The sequence below is a fragment of the Beta vulgaris genome, chromosome 3, assembly GCF_026745355.1.
Source record: "Beta vulgaris subsp. vulgaris cultivar EL10 chromosome 3, EL10.2, whole genome shotgun sequence".
Taxonomy (NCBI): domain Eukaryota; kingdom Viridiplantae; phylum Streptophyta; class Magnoliopsida; order Caryophyllales; family Amaranthaceae; genus Beta; species Beta vulgaris.
Window position 1 is genome coordinate 12611714 of NC_079204.1, and position 17384 is coordinate 12629097.

Here is a 17384-nt window from a genome sequence, read left to right on the forward strand (position 1 = left end):
TTTTTTATATAAATAAGAAAATTCTTAAGATGGGTGAGTTATCTTTACCTTATTTTCCATCTTTATCATAAAAAAGTATAAGTTTAGATTTGTTAAAATATGAATTAATAAGGTATAATAAGTATTGACAAGTTCAATTCAGCAAAGATAAGATTTGACACTCTTTTAAAATAAGGTATAATAGGTTATGATAAGGTTGATCAGGACGAGCAATATCTAATAAGTTCGAAGTTTTTCTGTAGATATTACATAAGCAAGTTTTATTTCTTGTTTTGCGTCAAAGTTTATCTTATTTTCTTGCGTACGTCGCGTAGGACTGTACATGAGAAAAATTATTTTTTAAATTGTCGCCAATATAAACGTCTAATAGGAATAATGATTAACTTTAAACAAAACTGCAACTACCAATAGCGGCTAAACTGAGGAAACCGCTATTGGCATTATCGATCTACAAGCTATAATCGCTACTGAGATTAGCGGTTTAAAACTATAACATACTATATACTTATATTTTGCTCCTGGCTTTCATTTTTGCAATGTAGAAATCGCTATAGAGAATATATGGTCTACTCTCAAAGAGATAAAGAGGAAAGAGATACTTTGTGAAAATATGGAACAATTGAATAGGTACTCCGAGTAGCGGTTATCTTTAATAGCTAATGTAGTTCCTAAATCGCTAAGCTTAGTTCCCCTAGGTAAACCACTAAAGTAAACCAGTAATGGTTATAGCTGTTTTCTAAACAAAAAAAACTTTCTCGCGTGCAATATTACATGGACGGTATGTAAGGAAATAAGATGAACTTTGAGTCAAAAGTAGAAATAGAACTTGTTTTTGCAATATTTATGGAAAATAATCAATAAGTTTAAATAATTTCATATTAGTTGAGTTAAGTTCGGACAAGCAAAAAAAAAAAACTGAATAGAACATGCCCGAAATTCTAGACATTCGTCCAATTTTAGATATTTTTCATTTTTATTTACTGCTCACTTCGTTTATGATATCGTCCTTGTTTTTATTAGGCGTCTAAAAAAATTATATTTCAAATTATTCTACTCTAATTATTTACTTTATTGTAATCCTTTGGGTTATTATTGTTCTTTTAAGTTAATTGGTTGAAACGATGAGCATAATTTACCAAAAATCTTCTGATAATGTTATTTTGTTTACTTGAAAAGAAAATTTCATTTACTTTCCACTACAAATACAACATTAATAAATACAAACAACAATATTTCAACATTTCTCGTTTCTTGTGAAAAATGAAAACATAAACTATATTATACAACAAAGGGAGTGTTAAACTACTACACTAAAAGGTTTAATATTCTAATGATCTTATTTGATGTCATTATTTGTAACCCGATAAGTTACATATGACTATATGAGCATGTAGTGCATTTTCCAAATTGGTACTCCATATATAAATACATGAGAAAACCATGCATTACTAAATGTAATTGATATTTGATTTAGTAATTACTTATATGCAACCCTAATGATCAATACATATATCACCAATAACAATCTATAAAATAATTTAACTTGTGACTTGACTTTATATTCGATGATTAATCAACATTTACCTATTTGCATTCGAAATCACTGCACTAAAAACTTTTGTTAGATCCTACTACATTATTTGAAAAGTGATTTTGTTGGATATTCAACTTAAATAGACTAACTACATGTCATCAAAACAAAAAATAGATTGGCAAGGAAATAAACAAAAAAAAACTCGCTAGTGAATGACGTTCATGCAAATTGAATTAGTAATGTATGAGTTAGGAATTTTAGGCCATATACTAATATAAATGAAAAAAAGAACTTCTTAGCGTTTAGAACTCTCCAAGGCACTTGGAGGATTGGGGATTGGAAACTTATTACATCGCAATTTCACACTACTCTTCAAATGGTTTTGGAGGTTCTATTAAGAACCTTCCTCATTGTGGAGGCAGATAATATTTAAATATGGACTCAACTCGTCCACTATTTTTTCAGAAATCAAGATCCCTTCAAAAGGCGGGCCATGGAATTTTTTTTTGCAGTCGTGTCTTAATGCACCTAGAAGCCAAATTGTTTGCGAAAAACTTTGTCAGGAAACGAGTGGGTAACGGAGCTCAAACATCATTTGGGCATGAAATTTGGTTGGGTGATACTAATCTCAAAACGTGTTATCCAAGACTCTTCTCCATCTCAATTGAACCAAACACTTCCATTGCCTCCATGGGATTTTGGGACGGAATGATTTGGCAATGGACCTTTTCGTGGAGGCGAGCACTTAGACCCCGAGATATGGAGGAAAAAACCAGTTTGATGATACGATTATCGACGGTGACTTTAGATCTTCACGAAGAAGACTCATATATATGGACCCCCGATAAAGGGGGTGTTTTCTCAGTACAATCGACAACCTTTGAATTGGGAAATGCAAGACTCCCCTCCATCATGATGTTCTAAAAGGAATATGGAAAGGGCTTGTTTCATATATAATTGAAGTATTTGCTTGGCTAGCTATTCTGGGGAAAATCAACACTAAGGCCAAGCTAGGGCACCTCAGATTTATCCCCCTCTATGATTCAGTATGTGTGTTTTGCAAATCCCAAGTAGAAACCAGTGAACACCTCTGATCTTATTGCATTGCAATCTCTCATGGGAACTTTGGAGTTAGTGACTGAGACTATGGAAATTATCATGGTCATTTCCTCTATCTCTTAAAGACACATTTCGGCAATGGCAATGTTGGATAAATGGTTAGTTCTTCAAAAAAGTGTGGGTCACTATTTTCTTCATCATCATTTGGACGCTATGGAACGAAAGGAACGCTCGAATTTTTAATGACTCATCATCCTCTCTTGAAGAACCGCAAAACTTAGTGCTACTAAGGCTAAGCTGGTAGATAAAAGGGTGGAACTACAATTTTCCATACTCTTTGAATGATATCATGCGAGTGCCATCTTGTCTACTATGGAAGCCACCGCCAGTCATGTCGAGCTGCCCCAAAAACTCTGTGTCTCCCTCCCTATGGTACCCTTCACCGACAAGGACCTTGAAATGAAATGTTGATGCATCTTTTGAACCTAATCTATCTCATGCGGCAGTAGGAGGGGTACTCAGAAATGATAGAGGATGCTTCACATGTATCTTCTCTAACCCCATTCCATGTATGGAGATAAATTCAGCCGAAGTATTCGTCATTTTCCGAGCCTTGAAAATTTCAATAAACAGTGAGAGAGTTAAACACCACAAAATCATAATTGAATCAGACTAAATAAATGTTGTAAGATGGTGAAATGAACATAGAGGTGGACCATGAAACTTGAATTTCAATCTTAACTTCATTAGGAATGTAAGAAGATCATGGATGAACATTTCAATAACCCATAAAGGCCGTAACTCTAACACAATGGTGTATGTACTTGCCAAGCAGGGACTCAGAAGATGTGACGAGTTTCTTGCATGGTGTTAGTCCCCCCTCATGACTTTGGGTGGTTTCGATCCCAAGCTTCAACTAATACTTGTCCATAAAAAAATGTTTGTAGTAGTGGATGTAAGGCCCACGTGTTTGTGGCCAGTTGAATCTAGTTATCATAACCTCTTGTATGTATGAGAGACCAAAAGTGGTTGAGGCTAGTTGAGGCCTTCACCCAGCGAACTGCCCAATATTGTAACCTTGGCAATCTTTGGCCCAAAATGAAATGAAACTAAAACTAGATTATCAAAAAAAAAGAAGATGAAATTCATATGGAAAACCACTTGTTCTTCTTCTCTACTACTCACATCATTTGTATTTGAGTCTCTTAGGGCCTGTTCTCCCCAGCTTATTTTCAGTTCAGTTCAGTTCAATTCAGTTCAGTTCAATTCAATTCAGTTCAATTCAGATCAGTTCAGTTCAGTTCAGTTCAATTCAATTCAGTTCAGTTCAGTTCAATTCGGTTCAGTTCAGATCAGTTCAGTTCAGACCAGTTCAGTTCAGTTCAGCTCTTGACAATACTTTTACTCTCACATATCACTATTCATTTCAGTTCAGTTCAATTCAGTTCAGTTCAATTCAGTTCAGTTCAGATCAGTTCAGTTCAGATCAGATCAGTTCAGTTCAATTCAGTTCAGTTCAGTTCAGATCAGTTCAGTTCAGATCAGTTCAGTTCAGCTGTTTTATGCCGAAGAGAACAGGCCATTAGTCTAGTATATGGATGACCTATACTTCAGTCTAATTACATCAATATTTCCTTTTTTTATTATAAAATTGTCAATTATTTTTAGGAAAATAATATATGCAAGTCATTAAGGTTGTATATAAAAAGTTAAAAATAGAAACATAAAGCAATAACTAAGCTTTGAGGTCATCAATCGATGTGTGATTTTTGATGCTTACAACCCATAGACATGCATACATCAGAATCGTAACTTCTAATCCTCTTTAAGAAAATATATTTTAAACATAAAATAATTTACGTTTTAAATATAAATTATTGGTTATTTTGATATGCAGTTTAAATCATAAATCACATGCCACATTTTTTTTTGAGAAGAATAATAAACTGCATACCAATTAATGGCATGTTAGGTAAAAGTATTTGTTGCGGTAGCTGTTAGCACTAGAAATTGTTGTCAGTTGTTGTACTAGCTATTAGCTGTCAAATATTAACTATTAGAGTTTGACTGTGAAAATAAATTTTATTATGATAATTAGTGTTTGGTAAAACTATTAGTTGTTATAAGTAACAAAAATAAACTATACTCATTCTTCAAAAGCAACCTCCATCCCAAAAGCTAATATTTATAGCTTTTCTAAAACACTAATCCAAACACAAAAGCTATTCCAAATCAAACACAACTTTTCACCATTATTAAAGTTTTGACTTAGTCAAAACACTAATAACTACCTTAAACATAACTCCCTCCGTCCCATAATATAGTGTTTGCATTCCTCTTTGGGTGTTCCAAAATGTTGTGCCAATTTCTTTTTTATATATTTGTTTGGACTAAATTATCCTTCATTTCTACATAAAACTTTCCAAAATAACCCTACTTTCTTTTAAAATACGTGCCCCTATTTATTGTTTTACACCATTCCAAGGTATATTTATTGCTCTTTTAAAGGAAAAAGAAGAAAAAAACTAGTTCTAAGACAAATATACCCAATAAACATTTACTTAAATATATATTTTTGTGAAATCCTAAAACTCTTTCCATTTTCCTTAATTCTTGTAAAAAATGAGAAGTGAGCACTATATTATGAGACGGAGGGAGTATTACCGAACATGTCCTAATAGTATAGACCGTGGTGCAATTTGTTTTTCTTTTTTTGAAAACCAAACTCTATGTTTTAGTTATAGGAAAATGATATACATAGTCCTTAGGGCTACATATAAGAAGTTCAAAATAGAAATAAAAAGTTGAATCAAGCATTTATTACCTCAAATGATGTGTAACTTTGTCTTAAATTTTTAAACTGTTTCCATTTTAAGAAATATATTTAATGCTTATCCATAGCCCTAAGGACTACATATAACATTACCCTTAGTTATAATCTCATCCCAAACCGCAAATCAAAACCCAAAAAATTACCTCATCATAATCATGCTTGCGCAATTTGCTAAAGATATTCCATCACAAAAAGGTAGAGGTACATGAAACGTGGGTCATTGCATGGGCTTTTACATTAATACAAACAAATTACGAGGGTGACGATGAAACAGTAGTCATGGGCTACTGGCCCACAGAAAAAGATTGACACACAATATAAAAAGATTGGCCCACAACAGAAAAATATTGGGCCACATGTGTTTTCACAATAGAAGTCCGAGCCGAAAACAAAGGGACCATAACTTGTATGAATTGTATCATGATGGTAGTCAAATAGAGTGAAAAAAAGATGTATGTTAGGTATTCAAAATTCCTACTTTCATGGGTTTTTTTTTCACTTTGAGAAATGATCTTATTCTTCTCCAATCATGAAAAGTGAAAAGCTTCTATTTAAAGCTTTGAATATTCTTTGATAATCTAAACAAGCAAACCCCAATTGCAGTAAATTCAACCTTACAAAGTTTTAACTATTAAACCACCCCTAACCATCTTTTAGTAAATAAAACATTAACCTCCTTTAATTTAAGGATGATGGAGTTAGCTTAAATATCTATACAAATATAATAAAAGGCGTGCGAAAATAAGAAACTGTGCTACGTAGCGCTTTCTCTATGGAGTTTTAGTTCATGTAATCCATGTACAATGAAAAAATTAAGAAATTGCAGAATATAGTGTTTGATTTTGAGACCTCAAGTACATATACTAAAGTTTTAACCACTAGACTAAGTTGTATTTAGTGTTATCACCAGAAAGTATTATATTAATAAACGAATATTTTTCTTACCCGGGACATAACCCGGGCATAATAACTAATTTACCCCTTATATCATGAGCATTTACTATATGATGAGAAGGTAAAAATAATAATTGGAAATTACAAGGTGATGGCTTTAATCAAATTAAAGTTATATGCATGTAGAACATACTTGCTATAATATTCAATATGTAAATCAGATAAAAAGATACAAAATTGTAGATAGAGTTTGGGATTTTCGATTCTTTGTTTCGTTTTGTTATCAATATAATTTCGTATTTTCAACAATATGTAATTATAACAGCATACAAAGCAGTAAATGAAGAATGTGAATTTCAATGTAAGAAGTACAATGTTAAAATAGTTTGTTTAGACCGAATTAGTGAGAACAACGAACAATATTGTCAGTTATAGTATCGTTACAAGTACAAGCACTAAAATTAATTGGCAATAGTACGTACCCTTCGAAAATTCGATGATAAAGAATAATATGGTTGTAGATTGTAATATATGTTGGGGGGAATGAAGCCTGGTCCGAGATCCTTCAGAGCTGCAAAGTGCGAATGAATGATGAATGGTCTCGAACCAGACAGCATTCCCCTCAACAGTTAAGTGGCAACAGAGGGATGAGAGGAGGAGTTGGAAAGATGATGATGAAACTTGAAAGGACAAATACAATTACATGCAGATTCAATTATAAGTATAAGTAATGTTTTGAGTTCGTGGTTTTCTTTTGCCCTTTTTTACGTGTGATGTGTGAACATGTTGACCATTTTTCTTATCTAGTTGGGTCAAGAGACCATGGAAAACCACTTTTCTTCATACAAGACAACCCAAAGTTCCGCCTTTATTTTGTACTAGTATCTTTTTTAATCCTTATGCCTTGTTTCAATGTTTGTACTATAGCTCATTCTTGTTAAACTAACTCAGATAAAGATAATAATTAGGCTTAAGACAGTTCTTAACTAGTTCTTTTCATAATAAAACTTCATTGCGAATGCATAACATGGCACAACGATTAGAACCAATGAATTTGATATTAAATGATCAGTTCAATATGACAAAGTTTTGTAAAACAACGCCTAATTAATTACATAGGAATATATTATGATACTTCTTCTGCTCTTTAATAATCGCTATATTTCCCTTTTTTAGAAGTTTACTATTAATCAATACATGTTGTAGTAACTTTCCCCCTCTTGTATGTCTACTTTTTCACATTCTCGAGACCACTTATCTCTCACATGTCGCTACTTTTTCCGTATCCTTAATATATGTTCCCAAAAAGTTGACTTTTCATCCGCAGTTCACCTTCATTCGGTCATAAAGAATGACATTGCTCCACTCATGAATCATATGATCAACTCATGTTCTTGTTCGATTATCTCATAGCTTCACAAGTCCCATACATGTAAGGAGAAAGAAGTAAGAACTAAGAACATATGACTGAGTCAGACACTTAACCTCTGAGACTTGCTTGCACTTATGTTTTTCGATAGCCAATACTATGTTTCTCTAACCTAAAGATCTTGTCTCTTGGCTTATTGAGTAAAGCAGATAGCATCACTGCAGCTCTTTCGTCTTCCACGCCTGGGTACATTTGGATGGGTCAGCGGTCCCTGAAACCCGCATTGGAGAAAAAAGAACTCCCACGAGATAGTGTTTCTGTCTTTTATTCTACAAAGGATCTCCATTTCTTACTCGAACAGCTGTTTAGAACATTCAATTTGAGAATAACCACACAAGTTCTATAAGATGCCTTCTTCAGTTTAAGCTAATGAGGGGGTCCATCGTGATAGAACCTGGATATTGGGGCTTGAACATCTTGTTCTTTCTCAGGAGCCTAGCAAGATGTGAGAAAGATTCTCTACTGTAAATCCTTGCTTCACTTCGAAGTTTATCTGCCTCCAGCGCGCGCTCAAGGTTCTAATTTGGAATAACAATGAACATAAAAGATTGTTAAAAGTTGTACTCTATTATCTTCTAATGACACACATATCACTGATATCAGGAGATCTTTTTTTATGGATCATAAAACAAAGTGAAGTGAGTGAATTTAAGATGCTGCAATGAAGAACTGGATAAAATACTTGGAACTAACATAGGTTGTTACCTCAACTTTTGACTCTATTGATAAGAAATTTGAAGGAGCAATTGCCAAAAGCTATCCAATTCAATTTGGAACATTGTTGCATTATTTGAAATCAAGCTCAGCTTGTTGCATCTTCGTTTGGGTCATGAAGGTCTGAAAATGATTACTTTTCATTTCAACCCAGCTATTTGATCTTCAGCTTCTTCAAGCTCGTTTGTGATCTTCCTTCAATTAACAGTTTAACACCTCGAGATATGCTTTAAGCACCTTTTTTTTTGTTCTTCCAGATCCATCCTTTTTCTCACAAAGTTGAAACATGTTGGATCCCTGAAAATGTTGATATTATATTTCGGTCCAATCGATATGACCTCCTTTTACTTGAGAGAAGGCTTTGATATCCAAAACATTAAAATTAGCACCAGCAACCAATATTCAAGTCTCTAAAATCCTTTGTATTCTGTTATTTATATGGGACACACTCTTGGTGTCTAGCCAATGATACAACAATGCATTCCATGTCCCACTATCAGGTCTAATACCTTTGACAACCATTTGATGCAAAATCTTTAATGCTTTCTGCATGTCCCCGTTACAGCAATGAGTGAGAATCAAAGGGTTGTAAGTTCCTACGTCTAGCAAACAGCCTCTCTCATCCATCTCCTCCATAAGCTTTAAAGCACTCGCAGTTTTACCCTGACAGCAAAATCCATTAATAATAACATTATAGGTCGATGTAACAGGAAAGCAGCCATGTTCAACCATCTCATTCATCAGCTGAAATGCTTCCCGGACATGCTTATGTTCGCAGAAGCCCTGGATTAAGGTAGAGTAAACAAGAGCATTTGGAATTCCACCTTCATGAATCATCTGATTGTAGACTACTTTTGCACTTTCTAAGTTGCCCTCTTCACATAAGCCTAAAATCCTCAAGGTCCTGTCAATTGCCCTTGGAAACATTTTTTCCATCTTGTTTAGAAAGTCAAGGGCTTCATTCCAACGATTTTCACGGTATAGACCATATATGATACTGTTGTAAGGAGTAATGCGTCCCCCACTTCCGCCTTTTGACTCCTCCATGAGCTCCAAAACCTTAAATCCATCCTCTAGGTGCCCCTTAGAACATAACCCTCTAATCAAGGTGTCAAATGTGTCGTAATTACAACTTATTGCAGCCATTTTCATCTCATCAAACAAATCAAGGGCTAAATCAAACAAATTAATTTCACAAAAGCCAGCTATTAACACATTATATGTGTCTACATTTGGGAGAATACCTTTAATCTCCATGTGCTTCTTAAAATGCAGCCCAACTTTTGCCTTCCCTAGACTACAGAATCCTTTAATCAAAGTATTATACCCCACAACATCAACTATGCCCCCATTACTTTCAACCCTCTCCAAGACCTCAGCTGCTTCGTTTGCTCGACCAACGTTACAGAGCAATTCCATCACCTTGGTTGTTGTCACAACATCCGGAACATATCCTAATGCAAGGTTCTTCTCCAAAAGCACTAGTGCTTGAACAAGATTTTGTTCTTTGCAGTAGGCTGATATCATAAGATTATAGGTCACATCATTTGGTTGAACCATTTCACTCAACAAACTCCTGGCTCTACCAACCTTGCCATTCCTGCATAACGCGTGAAGCAATGTGTTATAAATAACCGTGTTCGGGGTAAAACCCCGAGTCTTGATGAGCTGCAAGAGCTTAAATCCATCCCCTATACGATTCGTCAAGCATAATCCTTTCATCAATGTCCCAAAAGTATAATCATCACCTTGAACACCACACTCCATCATCTTCTTCCTAAAGAATCCCCTAGCAATATCAATATCCACCTTAACCAAAACATCAAGTACAGAATTATATATCTTGAGGGATGGGACTATGCCAAAGGAATGCACCAAATCAAGCACTCTGATGACTTGTCGAACCTTTCGAGCCCGTCCCAAGCCTCGAACAAGCGTGACAAAGATATCTTCATCAGGTGGTGAACCAACAGAGCCGGGAATTTCTTGAAGAAGTTGGTCGATGATTTCAAAGCGATGAAAAACACAGAGTTTATGAATCAAAGCCCTGTAGGTAGATTGGTTATGGGTGAAATTGGAAAGTTTAGAAGCCCACCTGAAGGTTTTGAGGGCTTCAGAAGCTGATTTTTGTTCTAGAATTAGATGGGCAATTTGTTGATGATTTGGTGGAGATAATTGTGTTAGGGATGATAATGAGCATATGGGTTTTGATTGCAGAACAAAAGATATACACTTTCGATTGAAATTAACAGGAAATATACTAATTTTGAGGCATCCCATGATTACATACAATTCACACAATGCAAGATTTCAAGCAGAGACTACAAAGTACATAGCATTCAGAAGATGCAAAATTTCAGGCACAGAGCATTAAGAAACCAAGAAATTTACATTCAATTAAATAATAACAAAGAGCAAGTTGTTTTGAGTATGAATAATGGATTGTTATTGAGCAAAATGAAATAAAAGAATACCTACAAAGAAGAAGTCTTGTTCAATCTGGGGAAGGTTGAGTGTGTTGGTTGGGAATGAAGCTTTTAGCTTTGAGAGCGAGCCAACAATCAAACGATGTCAATGTCTGCTATTTGATTTTCTAATTCCATAGTCAATTTACAAGATTTTGGACCCCCATACAAAACTCAAATTGGGTCGAGTTCCCACTTTAGATTGGATCCAACTCGTGGAAACTACAAACTATAGTATATTCCTAGACTCACTTGGCATTTTTATACTCGTATGCTACATTTGGTAGGTGCCTAAGTGGGACTCATTGGGAGTACTAGTAGAGCTAGTAAACGGGTTTTGTCGTGTCAAATTCGTGTCGGATTCGTCGGTAAACGGGTTGAACACCCTCAACCTTAGCCCTACCTGTTTATTAAACGGATTACTCGATGTCTTGACCTATATTGACCCGTTTATCAAACGTGCATATCTACATAACCTAAATGTCTGGTTTAATTGGCAATAGTATCTAGTTTTAGGGTTAAAGTGGCAATAAACAAAATCCACGCAAAGAGTCAATTCATGTAAGTTGCAAATCTTGTGAAAGGATCACTTTTAGTAACACATGAAACTCTTAGTAACTCTTGGTAAAGACTGCAACAAGAGCATTTTCGTAATTTCACATGCTAGAGGTATCAACTTAGAATCAAGTTGATACCAAAATTTTCATCTTGGTACCAAGTCGAAAAGTTGGTACCCAAGTAAGAGTCATTGGTACAAAGCTAACTTGGTAGTTGGTATCAATTCACTTTTGATTTAGTACCAACTTACTATTGGAGTTTTTAAAAGACTCCAACAATGAGACGCTAAATAAAGCTCAATTCTTACTCGTCAGAAGGAAAGAAAGTCTTAGAACACACATTGTTGAAAGACTCCAACAAAGACAATTTTATCATTTTGTATGCTGAAGAATTTAAAAGATACCAAATTAGAATCAAGTTGTACCAAATCTTTGTCTTTGGTACCAAGTTATTATTTGATATCAAATTCTAAATTGTTTGGTACCAACTTGACTCTAATTTGTTACCAACTCAATTCTTCAACACGTGAAATGACAATATTACCCTTATTATAGTCTTTTATTAAATACTCCAACCATGAGAGGCTTATGAAAGTTATTAGAAGGATAGGAAACTTTCATTCAACCCAAAAAGATAGGTGATGCTATCATGCTAATAGTCTCTGATGAATAATTGATGTCAGCACAAGCACTCATTCAAATCAAATGCGAACTCTTCATTATAAATTACATAAGTTACCAAACATACACAATTTTCACCACACCAAGCACTTGAATGAGTCCTTACATGCAGTTAATAAACAGGTACATCTTGATAGAGAACTAAGGGCAAAAAAGCAACTTCAACAGGATATAAAACTCAACACTTTGATCCCGAGTTTTTAACATTAAGAGCTGAATTTTCGTCAGTGGCTGAGGATCCCCACACTATGCTCACCATTCATAGAGCATACTGGCACTCCATTCATGACTGACTCCTGTTCTTGTTTGAGCTCTTCATTGTCTTCACATGTCTCATTACCAGTAGAATCAATCTCTGAAATGGTAGGACTTATTTTCCGAATGCCAAGACTAAAACGATTTCCCTTGCCAGACATCTTTGCCTTGGTTTGAGATAAGCCAACAGCATCACCATAGCTCTTCCGTCTTCCAAGCTGGGGTGATTTTGGACGAGTTGAAGGTGCCTGAAACCAGCATAAGAGATCAAAAGTTCCAACAGCATGAAGTTACATTTTTTTTTTTGTTTGTAAGGGATTTCAGATTTTAACTTAACACTGTAGTCTGAAGTTTTCATATTGAGGATAATAGATAATCAGACATGTTCAACAAGATACCTTCTTTAGATCATGCTTAGGAGGCGGTCCTTCGTGATAGAAGTTTGGCATTGGGGTGGCCTTGAACATCAAGTTCCTTCTCAGTTGTTTAATAGTTGCTTCTATCTCTTCCTAAGAATTATAAGAGTAGAGAACATCAACAGAGGAAAATTAATAACACTAGCCAATGAGAAATGTGTAAAATTTATTGAATGAAGAGCAGAGGATACGACATTTATATGCAAACAGCATAGGTAGAAAGACACTGTACCTTTGTCCTTGCTTCACTTTGAAGTTTCTCTGCCTCCATTGCTTGATGTTTCTCCTCTAATTTGGAATAATACTGAACATGAAAGATAGTTAGAAGTTATACTCCTATTTCCCCTACCGTCACAGATATCAGAGGATATTTAGATCATATGACAAAAGACAAGTAAAGAGTACTTGAAGTACCTCCCTCCTCTTCTCTGCACGTTCAGTGGACCTAAATACTGGAGCTGATGCAACTTTTGTCTTAACCCTAGAAGGCAATACAGATGGTGCAATGCTGTTCATGGTTAAGGCAAACCTAAGTTTTCTCCTATGAGCCTATGAAATTAACTTAGATAGATTGCATAAATTGTTGAGCAAATAAATAGAACACAAAACTACAGATACACATATTATGAGGTGCTTGAAATTTTAGGATACTCAGAAACAGCAGAACTTGAATCTTCCTCATCAGTATGCTTTTTGTTGTCTTGTTGCAGCGGCTTCTTTAATGTAGATATTGACATGGGCTGCAAAAAGTTGATACCAGATTAAAAAGCAACAAAGGAATGAATTGTTACATGCTTCAGATGATGTTTGCGAACAGTCTTATCGCTATATCTCATTAATCTTAATTGTTTTAAAACATTCTCCTTGAAAAAGAAAGCTGACGTGAAACAGTAAATGAGCATGAGAACTTCCATTAGTCCCACCAGTAAGACTTAAGATGATTGTTTTATGTAGTTCACACTTATTGTAAAATTCATATACTGGGCTCCATTGAGAGAAATAAGGCAAACTAGTAAGAAGGCTGACAGCAAAGAGTAGAGGGAGAAAACCCAAACAGAGCAGACAAACTTCCATATCGTCCCTCTTACTTCTCTCTCAATTAAAAAAAGCCTGCGGAAAGCATGAAGAGCCACTAATGTTGTGGCGATAACGGTTTTTAGCATAGTAGCATAATACTTCCTACAAGGTAATCTGCTGTGTAAAATATATCCAATGGATCTAAGGTTTGGTTTAATTTGGTTAGTACTCCTACTGCAGTACAGCTAAAAGATCTGAACTTTCAGCTACAACATCTTAAAGACATGAGCATCGCAGTGACAGATTAGATATTCTGTCTACATATGGAACATGAATTGGCTAACCTATTGTCCTTAGCAATAGTGTCAAAAAAATGCCACCAATGAAGAAGCTGTACAAAGAGGAGAAAAAGAAAGACAAGAAGAAGCTGCATTTGAGATGTCACAAGAAGTCTAGAAGTACATGAGAATGGAGAAGGATGCATGTAATCAAACCACAAAGTTCGAAATGCCACATATGTTTCAATTCTGCTCAGTCATAGGAAAACATAGCAATTAGCAAGCCCTTCATCAAGGGGAAAAAAAAGAAGACATCAAGAAGATGGGGCAAAAGAAAGCAATGAGAGGAGAAGATGAAGGGTGAGAGATGTAGGATTATAAAAAAACACCTGATTTTTCTTGCCACTGCTGAAAGGCTGCGTAGTCTTAGATTTCAAGAACAATTTATTCACATCAGTTTCAGCCTCTAATGGGCGAGTTGATGCTCGTTTCTCTGTTGCTAAAGCAAATGGCTGCGGAACTGTGCAGTTTGCTCGACCATTTGTACTACATGGTTTTGATGCTATCTTTGGTGAGACTTTAGCCCTTAATTCACCCTTTGATTTCACGCTTTGAGCTCTGGACTTTTCCTGCAAATGGCCATTGTGAACCGTCATAGCCGGACAGTTATGCTCCTCAGCCTGACAAGCTTCAGAATTATCAGCTGAGTTGTCTGTGTTACATTCCTTTACATCACAGTCTTCATGCACGGGGAAGGACTTGGCAACCACATTATCATGCTCAACTGATTCCAGGTCATCATGATGAGTTGGTGCACTCTCATGACTTAAAATAGGGGAAGCCCCACTGGAATATTTTATGACACCATCAGGTTCTTTGTCGGTACATGAATCTCTTACTTCCATTCCCATTGTACTGCAGCACAAAAAAAAAAACATGGTATTATACTACAAATGAACTTTATTTAGACTCTGGACATTTTAGAGTAAGGTTCTAAACAAGATGAAATTTATCTACCAATTCCCCTTGCAAGATGAATTGTAATATGAATAGATTCGAACACCGTTTCAGTAGAAGAGAACCAATACAAAACAAATTCCAAAGCATCAACACAAAGGCAAAAACATGAAACAAACAACAATTGGGAACACCATCGTTAACAAGTAATTGCATGTATAATTGAGCACAACCCTTATGAATACACTTTACCACTGATAGCAAATAGCAGATACGGGCTCAAAGCCTCAAATATAAAAGCTCATACTGCTTCCATGGTTGGAAAGTCTTCTTGCCCTGGATGGTTATTGAGCGTTTGTGACAATTAAAATAAAACTCTACCTCAAAATGACACTCACTTCCTAGTTTGGATTTAAAAAACATATCTGTCCATTTACACATGATAGAGACACTTTACTCTACTTTCTCATAGCACAATTCTTGAAAGGCATTTCTTCAAAATGGTGACAGTAGATGTGACAGGATAACTTAGCAGGTGGAATATGTATCACTTTACCTACCAAATTTAGAACAAGATCATATACTATTTTTTTACGAAACTAAGTAGTTGAATTTGCTACCGTTCTTTAGATTCCAATCAGGTCTCATGGCCTGATTTCGTTCTGAGGGTACATGCTGTATAGAAATTGGGAAATAAAACCAAACATTTCTAGTCTATTTAATTATGTCTAGGTTTGACATCAAGTGAACTTCCAAAACATAACTGGAGCGACTGGAGACTGAAAATAATGTTTTACTCGTAAAGTTTCCTATACAACGGCTTACATGACATGGTAAGGTTACCCTCTCACAACACCGTAAAACAAAGAGTTGTTTTGGGGAACTGAGATAAATGATTAGGATTCTAAAATTGATTGATTGGCTAAGTAGGTGATTAATTGCACCATGTGGGATATACCGATATACCTATATACAACTGTTGCATAGAAAACAGTACGTGTTTTTTCTACTTAGCAAAAACCTATCTACCTCCAAATGCCTTGCTTCTCAATCAAAATTGGCCTTCACAAACTCACACCAACTATCTTACAGACTTACATAGGCTTGACTTTAACTACCCAATACAGGTATCTAGGGAGTTGAGAATTTGCCTTTCCTAAAATTGGTTTCTTCTTGGCCTGAAATGGAAAGTTCAAGTGTCGGTACATGATACTATTATCTGAGTATGCGATACGGGTACTTAAATGGATAAGCAACAAAAAGATGAGCAACTGTAAATGAAGGAGTAAATACAATATACTGTGACTGTCATTAAGCTCCAGTTGTAAAGTAAGATTCATCAAGTCCAGACCTAAAGACTGAAACTTGTATTTATTTTTAAACAGTTGTGCACCCAATCCAATTCCCTAAATAACTAAAAGAGTAAAGATCATCATACTTCCACCTCCACCCACCCACCTCAATAACTTACAACCAAAACCAATTATACTCCACATACCCAAAAAAAAAAGGTTAACACCCATTTAATTTACATAAAGATAAAAACTTTATATCATAACAATAACAGGAATTAATTAACTCCTACAATATTGTAAATAAGTGGGTGTCATCTTCAAAGCAAAAAACACTGACCTGAAACAATCCAACCAAATGAACAAATTCTACTACAATTAGCACAAGAAAACAAGCCAGCATTATAAATTCATTAAACTAAGACACCAATTAAGAAAACTAATCAATACCCAGAAAACCCAATATCCAAAAATGAGCACCAAAACAAAGATTATACAATTACATAAACAAAACTTCAAGGTAAAACAAAAAAAAAATCAAGGTAGAAAAAAAGAAAGCGAAAAAATGGCTTACATAAAATGGAGTCAGATCTGAGAGAGAAAAAGAGAGGCGGCAGACAGAGAAGATGAAGAAGATTTGGCGGTGGGGGGGAGAAATGGTGGTCTGACTTCAACCTGCGAAAATGTGAAAATGTGATACTATGCAATAATGTTTTTCTATGTTAAATGTTTTATGTATTCTTACACAATTGGAGTTCTTCTATGTTTATGTTATGTATGTGTGTGTTTTTGTCTGATAAAGCCTCAAGAAATGAAATGTTAACGACAGGTGAGTTTTTATATATATAAGCAGACTAATTTTTAGCGCCGTTACTTGACGGTCTACTTTATTTTATTTTCAAAATTTTAAATTCACCTCTCCCTCCTAAGTCCTACCCCACCTTTCTGTTGGACCCACATGACATTCCCACTACCTTGTGGAGTTGTGCTTGTGGTTACTGGT

The 17384-nt window shown here is 35.2% G+C and overlaps 2 protein-coding genes across 3 annotated transcripts; both read right to left on the reverse strand.

The window, feature by feature from the left end:
* Window positions 1-7357: 7357 nt before the first annotated feature.
* On the reverse strand, window positions 7358-11187 carry LOC104888748 (pentatricopeptide repeat-containing protein At2g17525, mitochondrial). 2 transcript variants are annotated; one of them, XM_010673800.4, is made up of 3 exons: window positions 8455-11187; window positions 8144-8267; window positions 7358-8050 (listed from the first exon to the last, which is right to left on the reverse strand). In XM_010673800.4, exon 1 carries the CDS (start codon window positions 10741-10743, stop codon window positions 8866-8868), a length of 1878 nt encoding a protein of 625 aa, XP_010672102.1. In that variant the 5' UTR covers window positions 10744-11187; the 3' UTR covers window positions 7358-8050; window positions 8144-8267; window positions 8455-8865. The 2 variants fall into 2 exon arrangements, with proteins under 2 accessions (XP_010672102.1, XP_010672101.1); XM_010673799.4 differs by having other exon boundaries at window positions 7358-8267.
* A 993-nt stretch (window positions 11188-12180) lies between these two features.
* On the reverse strand, window positions 12181-17049 carry LOC104888749 (protein WVD2-like 3). The gene is made up of 8 exons (XM_057393601.1): window positions 16956-17049; window positions 16188-16267; window positions 14522-15047; window positions 13489-13577; window positions 13252-13345; window positions 13070-13141; window positions 12820-12930; window positions 12181-12669 (listed from the first exon to the last, which is right to left on the reverse strand). Exons 3-8 carry the CDS (start codon window positions 15041-15043, stop codon window positions 12391-12393), a joined length of 1167 nt encoding a protein of 388 aa, XP_057249584.1. The 5' UTR covers window positions 15044-15047; window positions 16188-16267; window positions 16956-17049; the 3' UTR covers window positions 12181-12390.
* Window positions 17050-17384: the final 335 nt, after the last annotated feature.

Excerpts from the sequence above, each read along its gene's own strand:
- LOC104888748 (XM_010673800.4), bottom strand. The coding sequence starts at position 10,743 with ATGGGATGCCTCAAAATTAGTATATTTCCTGTTAATTTCAATCGAAAG.
- LOC104888749 (XM_057393601.1), bottom strand. The coding sequence starts at position 15,043 with ATGGGAATGGAAGTAAGAGATTCATGTACCGACAAAGAACCTGATGGT. Across the intron at positions 13,346-13,488 it reads TCAAGTTCTGCTGTTTCTGA|CATTGCACCATCTGTATTGC; the intron begins GTATCCTAAAAT and ends AACCATGAACAG. Across the intron at positions 12,670-12,819 it reads CTAAGCATGATCTAAAGAAG|GCACCTTCAACTCGTCCAAA; the intron begins GTATCTTGTTGA and ends TGCTGGTTTCAG.